This window comes from Canis lupus, chromosome 13, assembly GCF_011100685.1.
Source record: "Canis lupus familiaris isolate Mischka breed German Shepherd chromosome 13, alternate assembly UU_Cfam_GSD_1.0, whole genome shotgun sequence".
Lineage (NCBI taxonomy): Eukaryota > Metazoa > Chordata > Mammalia > Carnivora > Canidae > Canis > Canis lupus.
The window spans coordinates 38,878,404-38,900,128 of NC_049234.1; the positions used below are offsets into that span (position 1 = coordinate 38,878,404).

General features: G+C 51.7%; 2 protein-coding genes across 13 annotated transcripts in view; one reads left to right on the forward strand and one right to left on the reverse strand.

Moving 5' to 3' along the window:
* The window catches only part of ZNF34 (zinc finger protein 34), a 32,405-nt gene extending 22,994 nt beyond the window's left edge, over positions 1–9,411 (forward strand). The window contains exons 6-7 of one of the 4 annotated variants that reach the window (XM_038555913.1): positions 6,027–6,124; positions 8,326–9,411. In XM_038555913.1, coding sequence (XP_038411841.1) covers positions 6,027–6,124; positions 8,326–8,526 — 299 coding nt within the window. In that variant the 3' untranslated portion in view covers positions 8,527–9,411. The remainder of the gene's footprint in view (positions 1–6,026; positions 6,125–8,325) is intronic. The other 3 variants (XM_038555914.1, XM_038555915.1, XM_038555916.1) reach the window with 3 other exon arrangements.
* ZNF250 (zinc finger protein 250) lies at positions 1,308–21,429 on the reverse strand. Of its 9 annotated transcripts, none has more exons than XM_038555898.1 (7): positions 21,327–21,381; positions 15,737–15,831; positions 15,156–15,249; positions 14,766–14,907; positions 14,451–14,564; positions 14,165–14,227; positions 1,308–3,456 (listed from the first exon to the last, which is right to left on the reverse strand). In XM_038555898.1, exons 2-7 carry the CDS (start codon positions 15,814–15,816, stop codon positions 2,198–2,200), a joined length of 1,752 nt encoding a protein of 583 aa, XP_038411826.1. In that variant the 5' UTR covers positions 15,817–15,831; positions 21,327–21,381; the 3' UTR covers positions 1,308–2,197. The 9 variants fall into 9 exon arrangements, with proteins under 9 accessions (XP_038411826.1, XP_038411827.1, XP_038411825.1 ...); XM_038555899.1 differs by having other exon boundaries at positions 14,766–14,892; positions 15,737–15,903; XM_038555897.1 differs by having other exon boundaries at positions 15,737–15,903.
* Positions 21,430–21,725: the final 296 nt, after the last annotated feature.

Here is a 21,725-nt window from a genome sequence, read left to right on the forward strand (position 1 = left end):
CAGCTGCATGTGTTGCAGGCCTGTGGGCTGAGCTTCTTCAAGATCCCCTGGGGTTGGGGAGAATTTGTCTTCTCCTGGTGGGTGAGCAGTTCCCCTGGCCTGTTGCTCCGTGGCCCCCTGCCTCCACGACAGCTGCACCTGTTCAGAGTTATACTAACTTCCATCACAAGGACTACAGAAAGCTGGGTGCCGATGGCCGAGAAGGCTATTACCACGGTGAAGGGACCCCAGGCATCATTTTGGTGCCTGATGCCACTTCCAAAAGATGCAGACCGCCCATACGTTCCAGCAGGTTGTATGCTACCTCCTGGTCCTTGGAGAGGTGAAGGACAAAAAAATGCGTGGCCCAGGGATCGTCCCCAGGGAGAAGGGCACTGAAGCTCACCTTCTAGCCCCATGGACACCTGAGCCTGGACACTCACCAATAGTTCAGTGGCAGCTGACGGGAAGAAAAGCCAGAATGATAAAGTACACTTCATCTAAGAAGGCTGAAAAGCAAACCATACATTTTGCAGATTCCCCCCCCAAATCCTGGGTGTGGTGGATCTAGCAATCCAGAGCGACTGAAGGGTCACTTCTGCTGTCCTGTAGTACAGACAGTGTCTTTCCAAGCAAGTGTTTCTGTACATCGTACATAACTCAGCGTCATCTTGACCAAACTGTTTTTTATCCTAACTCTTCCATGGGATTAGGAATTGTGCCCTGAGTAGTGGTACGCCCTGCGGGGCAGCTGCGGAGTCAGACACAGCCATAGACCCGGTCAGCGTGGGGGAGGCAGTGGCCCCCCTCCGTGGGGTTCAGGAGTGAGTGTCCCACTTCCATGAGCTCTATTCCTCTGCAGTTTGGCCCCAGGGATTTCAGCTCCTCTGAATCACACCATGAACTTGGCCTCGACAGCATATCCTCAGAGGTTTTCGCCATCTCTGAAGTCACACCTGTTCCCTCAGCTCCAGCAAAGCGACACCTCGGTGAGCTCATCTACCTTAGTAAGCCCAACTCCTGGTTTTGCTCAGTGGCTTTAGCTCCTCTGGTCCCAGCAGCTCTGCAGTACACAGGTGATGCCAATTCCTTTCGGAAGGAGCCCATCTCCTCCCTGAAGCACACCTGCAACCCTTAGCTTCCAGAATTTCACCTGTGATATTGGCGCCTGTCACCTGTATCAGAGAGAGGGAGGGGGAAACAAGCTTTTATCTGCGTCAGTGTTATTGCTGTGGACTGAGGTCAACACTCCAGTCCTTCATTTCTCCTGAGAAGCTGATGTTTTCAAGAGAGAGAGGAAAAAACTTAAAAATGACAAACCAGATTCATTGTAGTAAGTGAAACTGGATACTAGACTTTCTTGGAATCAGGAGTAAAAACACAAAAACCTCAAACACTGGAATGGAAATTTTAGATAATAAAAAAGCTATTTGAATTTGAGAATTTTAAGTTTTAAAAATATATACCAAAGAACTTTCTTTTGAGTAACACAATGTATAAAGAGGCTCCCAGTTCATGCAACAGCTGAGGTCTGGGCTCTGAGGTGCAGAGCCCCCCTCCCACCCACATGGGGTCCAAAGGCTCAAGACGTCCCATGATTTCTGCGGCACAAAGCCTTAAATCATAAGGGTGGGCATTGAGGCAAAGAAGCATATTTGAGTTGAATTTTCACCAAAAGTTAGGACATCCCTTCTGATCTTGAATAAAGTTGAAACACCAGATGAAGTGTTTTCTAAGTTTACATCATTTCTCACTAATTAATCTTTAGACTTTTTATAAAACATGTGATTCTATACAGTTAGGGTTCCTAGCCATATTACATGATGAGACTTAATGACATTTTTAAAAAATATATCATCCAGACAACACTTTAGTGGCCTAACAACACTCAAATAATCCAAGTCTAATTTTAGGTGCAATAATTAGAATAATTATCGTTTTTAGGAAAGGCATGGGATGTTCTAAGAAAAAACTTTATTTAGAAGGTAAGAAAGTTTTGTGAAAGTATTTCCTTGGGTCCTAACTTCCTTCGGTTTCTTCCAAAAGACGGTGTAATGTTAGAGGGTGAGTGCACGTGGCGACCCGTACCAAAAGTCACCACGGAGGTGAGTGCTGTGTGGCAGAACCGGAGGGTGGGGGGAAAGAAAGCCGGGCCCCTGAGGCTCCCCCGGGCCGCAGCTCCTCGTGCCGGGGCTCCGGGCGGCGGGGCTCCTGGGCGTCACAGCTTCCGGTGCACCTTCTGGTGCTGGATCAGGTGCCCGTGCTGGTTGAAGGCGCGGCCGCACTCACCGCACTCGTAGGGCCGCTCGCCCGTGTGGATGCGCTGGTGCTGGATGAGCACCGAGTACTGGCTGAAGGCCTTGCCGCAGCGGCTGCACTCGTACGGCCGCTCCCCGGTGTGCGTCCGCAGGTGCACGATCAGCGTGGCCTTGAGGCTGAAGGCCTTGCCGCACTGCGCGCAGCGGAAGGGCCGCTCGCCCGTGTGGATGCGCTCGTGCTGCACCAGCGACCTGCGGGCGCTGAAGGCGTGGCCGCACTCGCCGCACACATACGGCTTCTCGCCGGTGTGCACGCGCTGGTGCTGCGTCAGGTGCGAGTGCTGCACGAAGGCCTTGCCGCACGCGTAGCAGCCGTACGGCTTCTCCTCCGTGTGGATGCGCTCGTGGTTCATGAGCGTCGAGCGGTGGCTGAAGGCCTTGCCGCACTCGCCACACTCATACGGCTTCTCGCCCGTGTGCACGTTGTGGTGCTGGATGAGCACCGAGCGGTCGCTGAAGGCGCGGCCGCACTCGCTGCAGGTGTACGGCTTCTCGCCCGTGTGCACGCGCTGGTGCTGCAGCAGCGTCCTCTTGACGCTGAAGGCACGGCCGCACTGCGCGCACTCGTGCGGCTTCTCGCCGGTGTGCACGCGCTGGTGGCTGCGCAGCACGGTGCTGTGGTTGAAGGCCTTCCCGCACAGCGCGCACACGTACGGCCGCTCGCCCGTGTGGATGCGCTGGTGCTGGATGAGGTGCGAGAGCTGCGTGAAGGCCTTGCGGCACTCCAGGCACTCGTGCGGCTTCTCGCCCGTGTGGATCTTGTGATGCTGCGCCAGGTCCGAGCTCACGCGGAAGGCCTTCCCGCACTCGTTGCACTCGTACGGCTTCTCGCCCGTGTGGATGCGCCGGTGTTTGCTGAGCACGGAGCTCTGGCTGAAGGCCTTCCCGCACACGCCGCACACGTACGGCTTCTCGCCGGTGTGGGTCCTCTGGTGCTGCAGGAGGTGCGAGCTGCGGCCGAAGCATTTGCCGCACTCGGTGCACTTGTAGGGCCGCTCGGCGCCAGCAGCAGCCGGGGCCCGAGGTGGCGGAGCGTTGCGCGGGCGCCCCTGGTCGCGCCATCCCGGGCGGCCTTCCCCCGGGACCACGGAGCCGTCCTCGGAGACACCTGGCTTCACGCCCAAGTCCCTTTCTTGGTTCTCTCCCTGGTTTTCACATTCTGAAACAGCAAACGCAGAGCACCACGTTAGAGGTGAACCCAGAGAGAACAGCGGGGCAGGCGGCACCTACAGGTGGCTTTGCTGGGCACAGGTGGCCCAGCGCTCGGGGCCAGGACGATCACGAGTGGACGCAGCAACTAGCACAGCGGCCCCTGCGGCCTGGGCCCATCTCCCCACAGTCCTCCTCTCTTGGGACTTTACTTAAGACAGAGAACGATGGATCCCTGGGTGACTCAGCGGTTTGGCGCCTGCCTTTGGCCCAGGGCGCGATCCCGGAGTCCCAGGATCGGGTCCCACGTCGGGCTCCTGGCATGGAGCCCGCTTCTCTCTCTGCCTGTGTCTCTGATTCTCTCTCCTCTCTCAATGACTATCATGAATAAAAAAAAAAAAAAAAAAAGAGAACGAGCAGCTGGAGGGACCGAGGGAAAGGGGGACGCCGACTCCCCGTGAGCAGGGCCCCACCCCAGCCCCCCAAGCCCCGAGCCGAGCCCAAGGCGGACGCAGCCGGCTGAGCCCCCCGGCAGGCCCTTCCCGGCCCCCCTCCCTGGAGCCCCCCCAGCAGCACCGACTGCCGGGCTGCACCCCGCCCGTGGGAGCCTGGCTGGGCTGACCGCAAAGGCGGCGGGCGAGGCGTGGTGTGGAGCAGGTGGGGCGGGAGCCCTCGGGCGTGTCCGATGGCCACAGGGTGGAAGGGCGGCGCAGGTGCAGGCACAGGGGCGTCCTTGTGTGCGGCGCCCGAGGGGCAAGGGCCGCGCGGGGTTCAGTCCCGCCCCCGACACCCAAGCCGCGCGCGCGTACCATCGGAGGCGGGCCCCCCGTGAACCTTGGCGACCGCGCCACCGGGAAGGCCAGGACCCATGGGGGGACCGCGGACGTCCTGAGGCCGGCGGTGCCGGGGGCGCTGGCTCTGGGGCCCCCAGCGGTTGGAGGCAGGAGCCCTCACCCGGCGCAGCCCTGCCGTTGGGGGGCCACCCCCGGCTCCAAGACCTCGGCCCGGAACAGCCTGAGGCTGAGAAACCTCGTGAGCAGAGCGGAGGCCGCCGGGCACTGGGGACAAGTGACACGCGGGCCGCTCATCTTGCTGACCGTGTGCTGCTCAGCTCTGTTCAGAGGCGGGGCCCAGGATAGGGGCCTGTGGTCCCCCCCATCATGTTGCCGATAACAGCATCATCGAGATAGAAGCTTCAATCTTTAATCAGTTCCTAACTTGGTCCGGGGGGCCTCCTGGAACCCCAATATGGACCCTTGAAAAAACAAAAGATTCAGAAGCCAAGTGGTCTCTCCACAAACCCCAGGGAGCTCCTAAGATGGACTTCTGATTGGTGTGCAGAGAAAGATCTGGGCCAAGGTGGTCAACGAATAAAATATGCTTGTTTAGATCTGTGTTGCCCTCAGCAGCTAGGGGGGCATGGCTGCCCTGGATGGAGGAAGACCTGCCAAACGCCAACACCTCTTGCAGAAGCTGGTGGCAGCCAGAGGGTCATCTAAGAAGAGGCGGGAGTGAGATGCTGGGAGACTCTCCCAAATGAAGGGTCTCCCTTGTCGAGGCTGGAGTCCCACTCCAGGCTTGATGAACCGGCTCTCCACACCCACCCCAAGATTCGGTGGCACTCCAGACACACACGCCTCCATTCTGCAGGGCTCCCCAGACTCAGGCGGGTGGTGCTGCCTGCTGCCAGAGCTGGCCATCCAGATGGCCCACCAGCACTTCCTTCCTCCTACAAGGAGCCCCTACCCTGGTGGCTGGTGGGCCTTCGGGATCTACGTCTCTTTTTTGATTCCTTATCTTCCTCTTTCCACAAAAAGATGGCTTGGACAAGCCCTATTCCTATCGTCAGGCTACCATGTGACACCTTATCATTTTTAAAAGTTTTTTAAAGATTTACTGACTTGAGAAAGAGAAACAGAGGATGAGGGGCAGGTAATAGTCACAGGCTAACTTGGTGCTGAGTGTGGAGCCTAACACAGGGCTTGATCCCACAACCCAGGAGATTGTGACCTGAGCTGAAACCAAGAGTCAGGCACTTAACTGACTGAGCCACCCAGGTGCCCGGTAACAGCTTACTGTTGTCAAGTAGCCACCCTCTCCCCCAGCACTGCCCACTCATCAGTGGCGCTGGGGGGGCCCCTCACCACGACCAATCTGACAGGTGGATACACCGACAACCCAGTTATAGTTCTCATGTCCCTTTAACTGTTAATATCACCATCATTATACATTATATAAAACAATATATATTATTATACTATTTATTAATTACACAATAACTGAATTCCCCCAGGAGGGATAAAGCTGTAAGACTATCCCTTCCACCTCAACAGTAAGAAAAAGATAATCTGGGATCCCTGGGTGGCGCAGGGGTTTGGCGCCTGCCTTTGGCCCAGGGCGCGATCCTGGAGACCCGGGATTGAATCCCACATCGGGCTTCCGGTGCATGGAGCCTGCTTCTCCCTCTGCCTGTGTCTCTGCCCCTCTCTCTTTCTCTCTCTGTGACTATCATAAATAAATAAACATTAAAAAAAAAAAAAGATAATCTATAAAATCTTAACTTTCTTGAATCTATCACAGAGCCGAGGTCACGACAGCCCCCAAATGCCCTGAAATCTAAGGAGACAGGTGCCTGCACGGAGAGACAACTACACTGGTGCACCCGTGATGGAAAGGAGGTAAGAGGAAGATGAAAGACAGGTCACCACCCAAGCAATTCAAAGCACCTGGTTAAAACATTAATCATCTTTCAAAGAACCCCAGAGAGCCACAGACACAGGGGGCTCATGTCCATGGGCTCCCCATGGGGGCAGGTCCAGAGGAAGCCTACTTTGGTGGCTCAGGCGTACAAGAGGGAAAAGCAAAAGCACCCACTGGAATCCTTCTCTACAGAACAAAAGCTGTAAGTCATCTGAGAGGGAAAGCAAACCTCTCATTCCAGGGCACAGGCGAAAATTACAATGGCCGGGAAGGGAAAGGAAAACTACCCTTTACTCCTGAGGGAGAGGCAGGAAATGATCGTGAGCCCAGCAGTGAGATCTGCTTCAACTAGGGGAGGGGCTGTGACCCAGGGACACAACACCTGCCTACAACTGAGGATGGACCAGGACAGTGGAGCATCAAAGGCCATTTTCCTCTGCCCCAAAGGCCAGCAAGCATAGAATAACCAGCAACTGAGACTACTGCTAGGGTGGGGGCAAGAGCAAGGAAAAAACCCTCTTACAGGCACACCTGGAAACAACTGAGCCCAGCCCAGCTCCTGACTAGACCAGCTCAGGCTTCCACGCTGACAGCCCAGTAGCGCGGGGTACGTTTCCAGAGTTACACTGTTTACCTCTATCTCTACTAGCTGACATTCAACAAAAAACTATGAGCCACCCAAGAGAAAGACTGCATACACGTACATGTACACACACACACACACACACACACACACAGAGTGAAGTGACTAAATGATCAACAGAACTAGAACTAAGGAGGACCTATATGCTGGAACAACTGAATGACCAGATGGGGAGTTTCAGCAGAGAGATAGATACTGGAAGAAACAGTCCAATTAGAAATGCTAGATGTAAAAAACACAGTAACACAGGAATGCCCCACCCAGCTGAGAAAGACCAGTGAGCTTGAAAATAGGCCAAGAGAAATCATCCAAAAAGAAATACAAAGACAGAAATGTATGAAACATAAAGCCAGTACGGGTCATTATCAAATGGCCTAGCTTGCATGTAGTTGGAATCGCAAAAGAAGCAAGAAAAAGCATCTGAAAAGAAAATGGCTGAGATTTTTCTAAAAATGATAGAAGACATCAAAACAAAGATCCAAGATATTAGAATCACAAACGTGTTTTTAAAATACCACCTAGATACATCATAGTCCAACTGCTAAAAGCAAGTTTCTCTTTAGAAAATCTTAGAAGGGGATCCCTGGGTGGCGCAGCGGTTTGGCGCCTGCCTTTGGCCCAGGGCGCGATCCTGGAGACCCAGGATCGAATCCCACGTCAGGCTCCCGGTGCATGGAGCCTGCTTCTCCCTCTGCCTGTGTCTCTGCCTCTCTCTCTCTCTCTCTCTGTGACTATCCTAAATAAATAAATAAAATATTTAAAAAATATTAAAAAAAAAAAAAAGAAAGAAAATCTTAGAGGCAGTTAGACAAAAACCACCAATGACACAGAGGAATGAATATAACAAGTACAGCGGATTCATCATCAGAAACAAGTCAAAGGACAATGGACTGACATCCGGAAAGTGACAAAAAGAAAAAAATGGTCAATTCACAAACAACAATGGAGAAGACACCCAACAATCAAATCCAAGCTAACGTTAAAGGGAATTCTTCAGGCTGCAGAAATATACCGGACAGAAAAGTTGGATTATACAAGGAAATAAAGGCTTTTGGAAATGGTTAAAATGAAGATATATATACAGGACTATGTAAAGAAGGTTTTCTAAATCACTGTAAAGGAGAACCGTCCAAAGCAAAAATAGTTATGTGCTGGGGAGCTTGGCTGGCTCAGCCAGAGGAGTGTGCGACTCTTGGTCTTGAGGTGTTGAGTTCAAGCCCCATGTTGGGTGTAGAGATCACTTAAAACTTTAAAAAAAGGTATGGAGTGTGGGTTTATAACATACATACGGGTAGAACTTCGGTAGATCACAGAACCTGGGACAGAGTAACAGAACTGTTGTGATGAACCAATTGTGTCCCTTCCTCTCAACTTCACATGCTGAAACCCTCACCCGTGTGATGTCTGGGGGTGGGGCCTCTGGGAGGTGATTAGAGTCAGATGAGGTCACCGGGAGGAGACCCCAGGACGGGAGTAGTGCCCAGTAGGAGGAGACACCAGCAAGCTTACCCCCCCTCCCCCCCCACGCACTCATAGGCAGAGGCCGCCGAGCATCGGAAGGTGCCGGTGCCAGGAGGCTCTTGCGGATACCCCGCTGCACAGGTCTGGGGCTTCTGGCTTCCAGGGCGTGAGAACGAAGCTGATGATGTCCAAGTCACTCTGTCAGCGGCCTTTTGTCCCGCAGCCCGAGCGACGACAGAGAAGCACGCCGCCCTAACGGTCTCACGCCACACATGAACCAGTGTTCACACTGCCCGAGGCCGCGACGTCAGAGCCGTGTATCCTAAAGCCCAGAGGGGCCCCTAAACAGCTGCGCTTTGTTCCCTTTTCTCTTTCTCCTCTTAAACAAGTCGTTACTTTTCCTAATTCTATTTTATCTCCTTTGTTGGCTTCACAGCTAGAACAGTTTTGATTATAATGTAGTTTAGTGTAACTTTGTCGAGGGTTCGTTGAGTTTCTTAGATCTGGGAATTCACACTTTTCATCAAATTTGGAAAATTTTCAACTAAATGTCTTCAAATATTTTTTCTGACCTGCTTTGTTGGCCTCAGTGACATGTATTAGGCCACTTCAGGTTGTCCCCCAGCTCATGGATGTGCTGTACTCTTTTTCCCTTGCTTCCTTTTCAGTAGTTCCTAGGACTTTATTTTCACAAATCTTTTCTTACGCGAGGTCTAATCTGCCACTAATTTACCAAGTGAACACTTCGTCTCAGACGTTGTTGTCTCCATCCCTAGAGATCAGATCGGAGTCTTTCACGGATCTTCCGTGCTTCTACTTAATATGCTCAATATTGGGATCCCTGGGTGGCGCAGCGGTTTGGCGCCTGCCTTTGGCCCAGGGCGCGATCCTGGAGACCCGGGATCGAATCCCACGTCGGGCTCCCGGTGCATGGAGCCTGCTTCTCCCTCTGCCTATGTCTCTGCCTCTCTCTCTCTCTCTCTCTCTCTCTGTGACTATCATAAATAAATAAAAAAAATAAACTAGAGGTATTAAATTTAAAAAAAAAATATGCTCAATATTCTCTCTAGTCCTTCAACATATGGAATAAATTTATTTTAACATCCTTGTCTTTCAATTCTATCAATGATGTAATTTCTGGTTAGTTTAACAGGACTGTTTTTTCTAATTATCGTATTTTCTTACTTTTTTGTATGTCTGGTAACATTTTAATTGAAGCCAAATATGAATTTTACCTTGGTTGGTGTTGGGATATTTTTTATTTCTAGAAATATATATATATTTTTAAAGATTTTATTTATTCATGAGAGAGAGAGAGAGAGAGAGAGAGAGAGGGAGGCAGAGACACAGGCAGAGGGAGAAGCAGGCTCCATGCAGGGAGCCCGAAGTGGGACTTGATCCCAGGTCTCCAGGATCACACCCCGGCCGAAGGTGGCGCCAAACCGCTGAGACACCTGGGCTGCCCCTAGAAATATTCTTGAACGTGGGGTGCCTGGGTGATGCAGTTGGTTGAGTGTCGGATTCTTGGTTTCAGCTCAGGTAATGATCTAATTGTGAGATCGAGCCCTGTGTCAGGCTCCACACTCCACGGAGTCCGCTTCAGTTTCCCTCTCCTCCCTACCCCACCCCCCATTCTTTGTCTCTCTCTCTCTCTCAAATAAATAAATATTTAAACTAAAAACAAAACAAATATTCTTGAGCTTAAGTATTCTTGGTTAAGTTACTTCAGAGTATCACCTGTGGTTCTTGTCTTTCAACTTTGTCAGATCAGACCAGAGGGTGCTTAGGGCTCTTCCCCCAAGTCAGCTCTCTAATCGATGGTGCCCTGAGAGTTACAGGTTTCCCACTCCTGCTGTTGGGAGCAGCACCCTTCCCAGCCTCATATGAGCACTGGGCACTGTATCTGCCAGCCTAGAGTTCTGCAGGCCACATGACATAGTTGGATTCTCTGCTCAGCGTATCATAAGGCTGAAATAAAGTGTTCATCTGTGTGTGGAGGCTCAGGCAATAAATGTACTTCAAAGCTCATTCTTAATAGTTGTCAAAATTTAGCTCTTTGTACAAGGCTGCAGGACTAAGGTGACTGTTTCCTTGCCACGCTCAGCTCTGAAAGGCTACCTGCGTTCCTTGCCATGTGGCCCCTCCACCTTCAAGGCAGCAGTGGTGTATACAATCCTTCCCAGTCTTTGACTTTGACTTGTCGCTGACCTCCAGACCCATGTTTAAAGGGTCCTCCATTCCTTAAAAGCAAAAGCTTAACATAACAGTCACAGGAGTAAAACCCATATTCACAGTCCTGGGGATTATGCAAGTGGGATGAATACGTCCTGGGGCAGGGGTCTGGGAGGCTGTATGTGCCAAGAAAGAGAGCTCTGGTCTCTCTCTCTCTCTCTTTTTTTTTTTAAGATTTTATTTATTTATTCATGAGAGATGCAGAGAGAGAGGCAGAGACACAGGCAGAGGGAGAAGCAGGCTCCATGCAAGGAGCCTGATGTGGGACTTGATCTCAGGTCTCCGGGATCACGCCTGAAGATGGCGCTAAACCGCTGAGTCACCCAGGATGCCCCTTCCTCTTCTTATAAAGACACTAACCCTAAAAAAAAAAAAAAAAAAAAAAAGACACTAACCCTAGCAAATCCAGGCGCTACCCTTATGACCTCATTTAACCTTAATAACTTTCATAAAGGGTCCATCACCAATACATTCACACTGGGGTTTAGGGCTTTGACAGATGAATTGGGGGGGGGGGTGCGCACAAACATTCATTCCACTTAGGTTCTGGCTCCCACAGCTGCTACTCCTTCCAAAGAGGGGGCTCCTTCCTGGCATTGGACGGGGTTTCCTTGCTAGTGCTAATACTCAAGAGGGTCTCCCTGCAGATCTCCAGAGTTCTCTTTGTCAAATGGACTCTTCTGTGGGACTTCTAGCCTCCCTGGCTTCTCTGGACTCCTGACTATGTGTCCCTAAGTCTGGGAGACCACTGGGCTCTGCCCTCCCTGCATTGTGATCTTCTTCAAGCTGTAAGCTGGGGCAATTATAGGGATCAGCCCTTTGTTTCCTGTCTCTCAGGGATTAATTTCCTTCATTGATTTCATGACAATGATTCCCAACACCTTGAGAGCTGTGGTTTTATGTATCTCGTCATTTTTCAGATGTTTCAAGTGAGAGGGTAACTCCCATCTCTGTTTACTCCATTTATTATTATTAATTTTTTAAAAGATCTTTATTCATGAGAGACACAGAGACAGAGGCAGAAATACAGGCCGACAGAGAAGCAGGCTCCATGCAGGGAGCCCGATGCGGGACTGGATCCCGGGTCTCCAGGATCCCACCCCGGGCTGAAGGCAGCACTAAACCACTGAGCAACCAGGGCTGCCCAGTGTTTGTTTTTTTAAATAGCTTTATCTTAGAAAATTTTTTTTTTTTTTTTTTTTTTTTTTAATGATAGTCACAGAGAGAGAGAGAGAGAGAGAGAGATAGGCAGAGACACAGGCAGAGGGAGAAGCAGGCTCCATGCACCGGGAGCCCGACGTGGGATTCGATCCCGGGTCTCCAGGATCGTGCCCTGGGCCAAAGGCAGGCGCCAAACCGCTGCGCCACCCAGGGATCCCTATCTTAGAAATTTGTATCTCTAACCAGTAACTCAATTAGGCGTATTCCTGAGATTTTTTTAATTTCATGGTGCCTGGTCTTCTTCAACTTGCTTGCCTCTGTCAACACTGTGTTCCAATTCATTATATTGTTCCACAGCGGTTATTAAACCATTTTTACTACAACTTGTTCTTTCCTATTTTTTTTTAAGATTTATTTATTCATGAGAGACCCAGAAAGAGAGAGAGGCAGAGACAAGGGCAGAAGGAGAAGCAAGCTCCCTGCAGGAAACCCGATGCGGGACTCAAACCAGGCCCTCGGGATCACGCCCTGAGCCAAAGTTAGATTCTCAACTGCTGAGCCACCCAGGCGTCCCATTTCCTTTCTATTAAAACACCACGGTTTACTCATCTATCCTACTGCTGATGGACATTTGGGTTATTGTAAATTTTTTTTTTAAACATTTTTTAAAATTTTTATTTATTTATGATAGTCACACACAGAGAGAGAAGAGAGAGAGAGAGAGAGAGGCAGAGACATAGGCAGAGGGAGAAGCAGGCTCAATGCACAGGGAGCCCGATGTGGGATTCGATCCCGGGTCTCCAGGATCGCGCCCTGGGCCAAAGGCAGGCGCTAAACCGCTGCGCCACCCAGGGATCCCTTGTTAATTTTTTCTATCACAAAGCATGCTTATGTAAGATTCTTGCATATGCTTCTTGGTTTTTATACACAAACATTCTTACTGTACACATGAGAGTAGGATATTTGATGTAGGGCAGCCCAGGTGGCTCAGTGGTTTAGCGCCTGCCTTCCGCCTACGGCGTGATCCTGCAGTCCAGGGATCGAGTCCCGCATCGGGCTCCCTGCATGGAGCCTGCTTCTCCCTCTGCCTGTGTCTCTGCCTCTCTGTCTCTCATTAATAGATAAATAAAATCTTAAAAAAAAAAAAAGGTATTTGATGTAGGGACTTGCATTTTCAGCTTCATTAGATAATGCCAAACTGATTTCCAAGGTAGTGTGCACATTTACCCCCTCATTAGCTGTCTCATAGCCTCACCCAAACTTCAATCAGATCTTTCCATTTTTTTCATCCTGAAGGTTTAACACGATAACAGTTTTGATTTACATTTTACTGATGAATAATAAGGCTGAGCATGTTCTCACATTTATTGACCCTTTGGTTTTCCTCCTCTAATCCAAAGCTGTTCAAGTTTTGTGTCTACTTTTCTTATTCTCTTTAGAGCAATTAAGTGTATACTTAATAATTCAAGAATGGTAAAAGTGGGATGCCTGAGTGGCTCATTGATTGAGCGTCTGCCTTCAGCTCAGGGTTCAAGGTGTGATCCTGGGCCTGAGGATCGAGTCCCGCATCGGGCTCCCTGTGGGGAGCCTGCTTCTCCCTCTTCCTGTGTCTCTGCCTCTCTGTTTCTCATGAATAAATTAAGAAAAAAAAAACTTAAAAAAAAAAAAAAAGAATGGTAACACTAATAGGTTCTTCGTTTTAAAAATCTGACTTTACTATCATCTATTTAATAAAATTTTTAGGGGACCTGGGTGGCTCAGTGATTGAGGCTCCCTACAGGGAGCCTGCCTATCCCTCTGTGTCTCTCATGAATAATTAAATCTTTAAAATAAATAAATAAAATTAAAATTTTTATACAACTTATTTTTAAAAGGACATACTATGTGTTTTTTAAACTGGGAAACACGGTTTAGGTTTTTGGGTTTTTTTTTTTTTTGACTTATAAAGAGCTTCATTACCATAGACCAAAGCTTACTAGCCAAAAAATATTACCTATTTGCAATGAAAAGTATCATTTCTACTGTTCAAAGTTTACTGAATAGGTGGTTTCTTGTCTGATGCCAAAGTAACAAGATGAGCAAGATGACTTTAATAAGTTAAAAAACAACTGTATAGGAAATTACTCACTCAACCATCCAGGTCATAAAATCAACGCATGACCAACCTTTCATGTCCACAGACTCAAGCTGCTGTCAGGGACAGTGCCAGGCCCCCTGGGCCCACGTGGCGCAGAAGCTGGCCTAAGCAGAGCACCCACTTTCAGAATGATGGCTTAAGTTGTTTCAAGTATAGACTGGGGAAAAATGTTTTACATGTGACAAGACAAAGGGAAAAAAACAATTGCACTGAAAGAAAATTTTAATTTAGAAAACTCCTGCCCACAGTTTCGTGGAGATTGTGTCATATAATGAGAACATATTCTGCATCGGGGTGCCCCGGGAATCTCTTTACATTCTGGTGAGTAATGAGTAGTAACACCTTCAGGGATTTAGGGATTAAAAAGATGAGACATACACCTACCCCACGGACAGGGTGAGCTGTCTTGTCCCATACAAGCTGGCATGTGGTCGTGTCTGTAGTTGTCTGCAAAAAACAGAGAGTTGAAGGGACAAGAAAACACTTCTCCAGAGGAGGAATTTCTTTCATTTGCTGTCACATGGGTAAGTGCAGCTCACGGAGTTAAGCCCGAAGGCTCCTCTGCCAGAAGAGGCCCGGGTGGAAGCCACTCCTGCTGTCACCTCTCAGTGCCCACAGCCGCCAGAATGGATTTAGCCCCAGTGAGGGAGGGCCAGCTCCTTTCACTCACCTGAATGGCCACTCCCCAGGCCCCCAGTCTCCTTAGTCCCCTGCCCATCCAGGACCCATGGCTCTTCTCCTCGTTCCAGCTGGCAGATCACGTTGGGCTTTGATCCTGGAAGTCCTGCTCATGGGGAGAGAAGGCCTTTTGTCAGCACATATCTGGGAACACTCCCACCCTGCCTGAGTGACCTGCAGGCATGAGACAGACGGACTGACCTTCCTCTAGAGCTGAACACCTGGACGTTACCCAAAGCCCACAGTGCAGGGCCTCCACCCCTGGCCAAGCACACAGACACAGAAGAGACCTGCTGAGGGGACATACCCAGTGACACCACGTTCCCATACGTCTCCATCATCACGTGTCGGTAGAGGCCGCGCTGAGCGGGGCCCAGGCGGTCCCATTCCTCCTGGGAGAGGAGCACAGCCACATCCTCAAAGGTCACCTTGGCCTGGAATGACAGGGGCTGCTGCAGGTTAGACTAAATCTCCACACTGGAGATGGGAGTGGGTACAGGCAATGTGGGGTGTGGGGAGTGGAGATGCCCTTGGTCAGGAGGTAGGGCAAACACGCAAGCAGCTTGGGAGTGGGTGCCAGGAAGGGGCCACAGAGTTCAGGAGATGCAGGGACACTCAGGCTACCACCTGGAGCCCTGGGCATGGGAGGGCTCTGAGGAAATGTAGGGGTGGTCCACAGGCCTTGGGGGCAGCTCACCTGGGGTCCTGCCGGTGGTGGCAGGAGCCTGGCCGCTGCCATCACCTGATCCCGAGATTTCTGAGGCAGATGGAAGTCAGAGGATCCTGTGGGGCTGAGGAAGAGGGAGCACATGAAGGGCCCAGCCTTGCCCTCACAGACCCTGACTTCTGGGAGTCCAGCCTCCCTGCCCCTACAGTTCAGGAACCATGGTCCCTGGACTCTGACCGTGGGCCCAGCAACATCCGGTATGAGATGCTTGGGGACACCAGTGTACCCTGAGGTTTCAGCCTCAAGGTTTCGCTCTCTACACTATGAGGTCCTCTCAGTCAGCTAGGGAGCTACCAAGGACTCTAAGCCATCTGCTCAGGCCCACAGTCCATGTACAAGGGCTGGTGTTAGAGTATTCACACAGGTGCCAAGTGATCAACAGGTCGGGCATGGATGCCAGGCCAAGCTGCCTCCAGAGATAATCCCCAGGGAAGACAGGCTGAGAATCGATGGTTTTGCTTAAGGTCCACACTCCTGTTGGGACCCCATCCCAGGCCCGCATGACTCACTTAACCATGACTCCTGTAGGCCTACTGATGCCTCAGTCTCACCTGGTTGTACCCTGGTGCTCCAGTGAGGCTGGGGCCATCAGCCTGGTGGTGGCTCCATCAGGGATTAGCAATGGAGGCATCACACATGGTTGATTCTGGCAGATTAAGTCCAAAGTTACCCAGGAATTTGGTCTGAGCACCCTGGGGAGCCTGGGGGTGGAGAGGTTCTGGGGACATATCAGGATAAGTTAAGCTGAGGTATGTGTCATGTTCAAATTACTGAAAGAAAGTGGGGGCGGGGGGACCAGGAGCTCTCCTAATGGGGGATACGGGGTTCACATCTTTTGGAATGTCAAAGGGAGTCTGTAACAGGGACACAGAAACCTAACAGGCGATCACTCTAGGAAAAATGGTACAAGACCATCCCGTGGACAAACAGGATACCTCACACTGTGGGCTGCCTAAAGGGAAGGCTTGGGGGTAGGAAGTCAGGAAGCACAACCCCATTTTCTTAGTACAACATCAGATGCATGTGTATGTCTGCATAGACAACTTTTGGGAATATACACACGGAACTCCTAACTGCAGCTGCCTTCTAAGGAACAGGAGAGTAGCCTGGGACGGAGAGAGGCCAGCCTCTCTGCTCTGTTCACCAAGAATGCCCATTTCCCCCAAATCTGTGTGTTTCTGTGTCGATGCAATGCAACTCTAAATAGGATTCCAATAGGAGTCTTAGAGGAGTAAAACTACCTTAAAAACCATATGAACAAGATGCTGGAGAAAGAGAAGAATAAAATATGAAAGAATGGGGGGCGGGGATCCTGCCTCACCAGGTCTCAACAATGAGGAAGTCATTGCCACCCCTCTGCCTCCTGCCCTCTTCGGTGGTATGTCTGACACCCCCACCCCCTCGAGCAGCCCCAGACCTGCCATCTCTTATGGTCGGTCATCTTTCCCATGGCCTTGTCCAGCTGCCTCCCCATGAGTGGTCTCCACCAACCCCAAAGCAGCCCTGCCCATGGGTATGACCTCCATGTGGCCAGATCCTTGTCCACTGTTTGCAGTGGTGACAGTTGGTTACTTTGCCCTCCTACAACTCAGTCTCCACTTGGGTCTCTGGGACATTGCTCCTTCAGCCAGGGCCTCCATCCACCCTCACCTGCATGAGAATTTGACCTTCATGTATAATTCAGCTCTGGTCCTCTGGGAACCTGGTGCAAGTAGGCAGTCACCTGCACTATGGCCCCACTGTAACTGGGCCAGTATCCAACAATAAACACCCATAGGAACCCTATTTAGGGCCTCCCCAGTGGGGGTGATAGAAGCAGGTATGGCTGAACCTAGAAGACATTTGGCTTCTTTTTTTTTAAAAGATTGATTCAGGGGAGACAGCGAGCGAGAGAGCACATGAGTGCACATGTGTGCAAGAGAGTGCATGAGCATGGGGAGGGGCAGAGGGAGACAATCTTCAAGCCGACTCCCTGCTGAGCATGGAGCACAACACAGGGCTTGATCTCTCGGCCCTGAGATCACGACCTGAGCCAAAACCTAAGTCAGACAGATGCTCAACTGACTGAGCCATCCAGGCGCCCCTCCACCTTGCTCTCTCACACTCCACTCCTAATCCACCCCCCACGCACACCCAGAATCTGCCCCTGTGGCAGCGCGGTTGTACACCTGACCCCTGTGGGAACAGGCTTGTTCTTGGCTTCATCCCCTTCCTGGGCCTCCCTTCTGCTAGGGAGGCTCCTGCCCTTTGGCTGGTGCTTGGCCACATTACCTCTCATTGAGGCCCTTCTGACCACCCCCAACCACGAGGGCCTCTGCCTCGCCCAGTCCTCATTCTCCCTTTGTGTCCCAGCAGAGCAGCCAACAGCCCAATGCTTGCTGAGTAAGTGAATGAAATTAAAGAGCTAGGAGACCGCACTTCACACTCTTTCCAGGAAAGCCACTTGGCAGTGTGTAGATGAGTAAGACATGCCATTAGACAGTGGGCACCCCCCTGGAATGGACATAGGCTCAAGGTTGGTGCCACTGCCAACCCAAAGTCCTCCCACACAAAGGTCATGCACACCCCGAGAGAAAGATTTAGGCTGTGAGAGCCAGTTGATGAGTAAATGAAACCATGGGATGCAGAGAGAATGTCCATGAGGTCCTCTTTCAGAAGCAATGACTCCAAGGCAAAGAAGTGTGTGCACGTGCTTTGTCCCCACCTATAAAACAGGGCGCTCACACCCCTCCTCTGTGGGCCTCAAGAGGATGGCAAGATTCAGGCTCAGATGCTGCTGGGCTAAGTATTATCTCATTTGATTAAAGTAACTCAAAGAACCAGGCTGTCAATGTGAGTGAGGCATGGAGGTGGGTGGAGAGGGCAAAGAAGAAAAGATTCCTGGGAGCGGGTGGGGGGAAGGGGAGAGTCCCAGAAAAACACTGAAACAAAGGCTACTTCCAGCCTCCGAACAGTGAAGAATGTCTGCTGTTTTACAGGCTACCTTGTCTACAGTATTTTACCACAGCAGCCCAAAGGAACCAAAATATCTGTATTCTGATAAAAAAATGAACAAAAGAAATGCAAAAAGTGGTACTGTCTGCATAAAGACAGGTGAAACACTGTGACCCACAAACCTGACAAATGTTGGGCAGGTAAAGAGAGCCAACTGAGGCACCAAAACTGGCTTTGAACCAGCCACCCTCTCCTCCACCCTTACTCCCACGATCCTGATCCCCAATTCCAGGTTTGCTATGGGGAAAAACACAGAAGTTTTTGTTTGAAATAAGGGGGAGGAGGGGCAGCAACAGAGGGGGAGAGAATCTTAAGCAGGCTCCACACTCAGCACAGAGCCCAAAGTGAGGCTCGATCTCACCACCCTGAGATCATGACCTGAGCTGAAATCATGAGCCAGACGCTTAACTGACTGAGCCCCGCAGGTGTCCCAACATAGGAATTTAGACAGAAAGGGAGAATAGGTGCGCACAACAAATCCTGTTCAGATGGCCCCAGAGCCAGAGTCCCCATCACTGAGTATGACAACAAACTGTGAGGAAGGCCAGGCCGCCCCAACACAGGGGCAAGCACAAACAGTACCTGCCCTGGGGGTGGAGCCCGCCCGCCCACCCACCCAGCCATCTGTCTGTCCGTCAGTCAGTCTTCAGATGCAGGAATTTCATATTCGGAAATATCCTCAGGGAATAACCTAAACAAAACCAGAACAGATCAATGTTCTCAGCAGCAGTGGATGCTTAACGGGAAGGAAGCCACACCGCAGTGAGACATTCTGTGTGCGAAGCAGGGTATGGCTCCTGTGATGCCTGAGCAGCCAGCAACACAGACAAGAACTGAAGAAGGGACTGCGGAGGCACCAAGAGCTTAGAATTTAATGTTTATTATTATTATTATTTTATTTTTAAGCTGTTTTAGGAACTTATTGCCCTTGTTGAATTCCTCATGGGCTTGATGTAAAAGAAGAAGCATGTCTGTCCTCCAGAGATCTCTCTCACGGTAACAGGCTAGGACAGGCACACTCCAAATCCCTGGTTTGCGGTGGGCTGCTCCCAGGATCTTCCGTCCTGTCCTCACCATCCGCGCCTATGGGTTTTCTTGCTGGAATGCCCTGCCCTCCATGGTGGAGGCATCTTCGGAAGAGGCACCTCCGAGCCACTTGTGAACACAAAGCACAACCCTGCAATCTTCCATAGTGATCGGTCACGTATCCAAATCAATAGCTTTCCTACACACCAGCAACACCTAGTCAAAATATACAGGGAAAAAGATTCTACTCACAAATAGTACAAGAAACAAGCTTAAAATAAACTTTAGAAATGAGATGTAAATTCTGCCCGCTGTATCCATAAAACCAAAGTGCCTAGAGCCGAGTGGGGCTGGATGAAAGGGGGTGACCCAGGAACGGGGCAAAGCAGGGCCAAGTCTTGTATAAACAAACGGAGAACGGATGAGGTAATTCAAATTGCTGAGGAAAGATGATTCAGTAAATGGGGCTAGGACCAGTTAAATGCTTTAGGAAAAGTAAAATTAGGCCTTTACAGCAAGTTCAACGGCTCTCCCAGAAAGTAGAGGAAGGCAAAGAAAAAAAAAAAAGAAAAAAAGGCCAGAAAATAATTAGATCATCTCATATCAAATATTACAAATCTAATGAATTCACTGGGCTTACCAATAAGAGTTGACATTTTAAATTACATTTTATAAAAAGAACTCAACTAGGAATACAGAGGTTTTTATTATTCTAGGTGGGAAGGGCCTTCCTAAGCAAAATGCCAAAAGAGAAAGATAGAGGCAGAAACTTCCAGATCTGCTGCATGAAAATTCAGACCTTATGCACATCAAAGTCACCAAATTCCAGAATGGGCCCAAAGTCATGTAGGAATTTAATGCATGACGAAGGTGGTTTTCCAATCACTGGAAAGATGAATTATTCAATAGATAGTGTTAGAAACAGCAGACATAAAAAAAATGAAGCCGGATTCCCCTCACCCCACACCAAAATAAATTCCAGATGGAGCCAACATTGCACAAGTACCAGAGAAAAACAAGAGTTTATTTTAAAAATAAATCTTGGCACGGAGAAAGCCCTTTTAAAACATAACAAAGCTCAAAAGCTTTAGAAGTAAATATTCTACCATTAAAAACTTGAAATCTCTTCAAAAAACCCCAAACCAGAACAAAACACCATAACTGGAGTCAAATGTCAATTTGTGAAGAATATTTTCAACATATACGAAAAAAAGCACGAACTGGCAGATCAGAGGAAATACAAAGGCAAAAAAAAAAAAAAAAAAAGGAAACACAAAGGCACCCGAAGAGTTTCCACCTCAGCGACCACGGGGAACGGAAACTAAAGCGTCCGAGCGACCTGAGCGCGGGGACGGCGGTCTCCTCAGGGCCCCAACGTCCCCGCCCGCCACCGCCACCGCCCAGCGCACCACCCCGCGGAACGCGCCGCCACCACGACACGTCTGTCAAGTGCAGGCAGCCCGGCCCGGCCCCCACCGCCCCCACCGCCCCTTTCAGGAGTGACAGAAAGGGCGCGCGCGGAGCCCGGGGAGGGTGCACCGTGGCCCAGCCAGCGCCTGTCCCGCTCCCCGCGGGCTCGTCCCGACGCCCCCACTGCCCGTATTTTCCTCACGTGTACACATGGTAAGAAATGCATTTCGTTTTCTATTAAAATGTGAAAAAGCAGACAATGAGCCGGGGAACGTCTGCGGGCCGCGTCCGAGGTCGCCGTCTCGAGCGCCGGGAAGGGCCTCACTAGGGGGCGGGGGCCGGCGGCACGCGGAGCGCCCGGGGCCACAGCGAAATCGGGCAGCGCCTTCGGCCTCCCGGCCGCCGCCGCTCGGCCGCGCTCTGCGCTCGCGGGGCCCCCAGGGCCGGCCCGGGGCGCGGGGGGCGCGGACCGCCGTCCCCGGGGCCCCCGCGCGCCCCGTCTCTGGGCCCAGGCCCCGCCGCCTCCGCCCGCCTCCGGCCAGGCCCGCCGGCCGCGGGGGCGCCGGGGAGGGAACCGGGGCTGGACCGCGCTGCGGCGGGCGGCGGGCGCGGGGCCCGCGGGGACGCCCCGTCCGAGGGCAGGGCCACCCGGCTCCCGGCTCCGTGCGGCAGGGGCCCGGCCGGCCAGCGGCCGCCGCTCCGCGAACTCACCTTCCCCGCCGCAGCCGCAGGCGCGAAGGGACGGCCGCCCGCAGCGCACCCAGACAAAGGGGGCGCCCCGCCTCGTCTGCGCGCCCGCCAATCCCGGGGCGCCCCGCCCCCTCAGGCCCCGCCCACGGCCCCGGGCCTCCGGGCCGCGGGGGCGACCTCTCCCCTCGCGGCCGGCCGTCGCGCCCGCCCCGCCGGCGCCATTTCCCTGACTGAGGCTCCGCGGCGCGCTCGGGACCACCGAGAGCCGAGGCCTCCGGCGCGCCTAGAGGGGCCACGCCGCGCCCCTGCCGCGCCCCCACCGCACTTCCGGCGGCCGGGCGGAAGCTGCCGGGCGGAAGCTGCCAGGCGGCCGCCGAGCGCCGTACCCCTGCGTCAGGCCGCCGGAGCTTGTGAAGCCGG

What these genes read in the sequence shown, in the direction of transcription:
- ZNF250 (XM_038555898.1), bottom strand. Translation starts at nt 15,816, where the DNA reads ATGCCTCCATTGCTAATCCCTGATGGAGCCACCACCAGGCTGATGGCC. An exon ending in CACCACCGGCAGGACCCCAG is followed by an intron (nt 14,908 to 15,155) that starts GTGAGCTGCCCC and finishes AACCTGCAGCAG; the next exon opens with CCCCTGTCATTCCAGGCCAA. An exon ending in CCTGGGGAGTGGCCATTCAG is followed by an intron (nt 14,228 to 14,450) that starts GTGAGTGAAAGG and finishes TGTTTTTTGCAG; the next exon opens with ACAACTACAGACACGACCAC.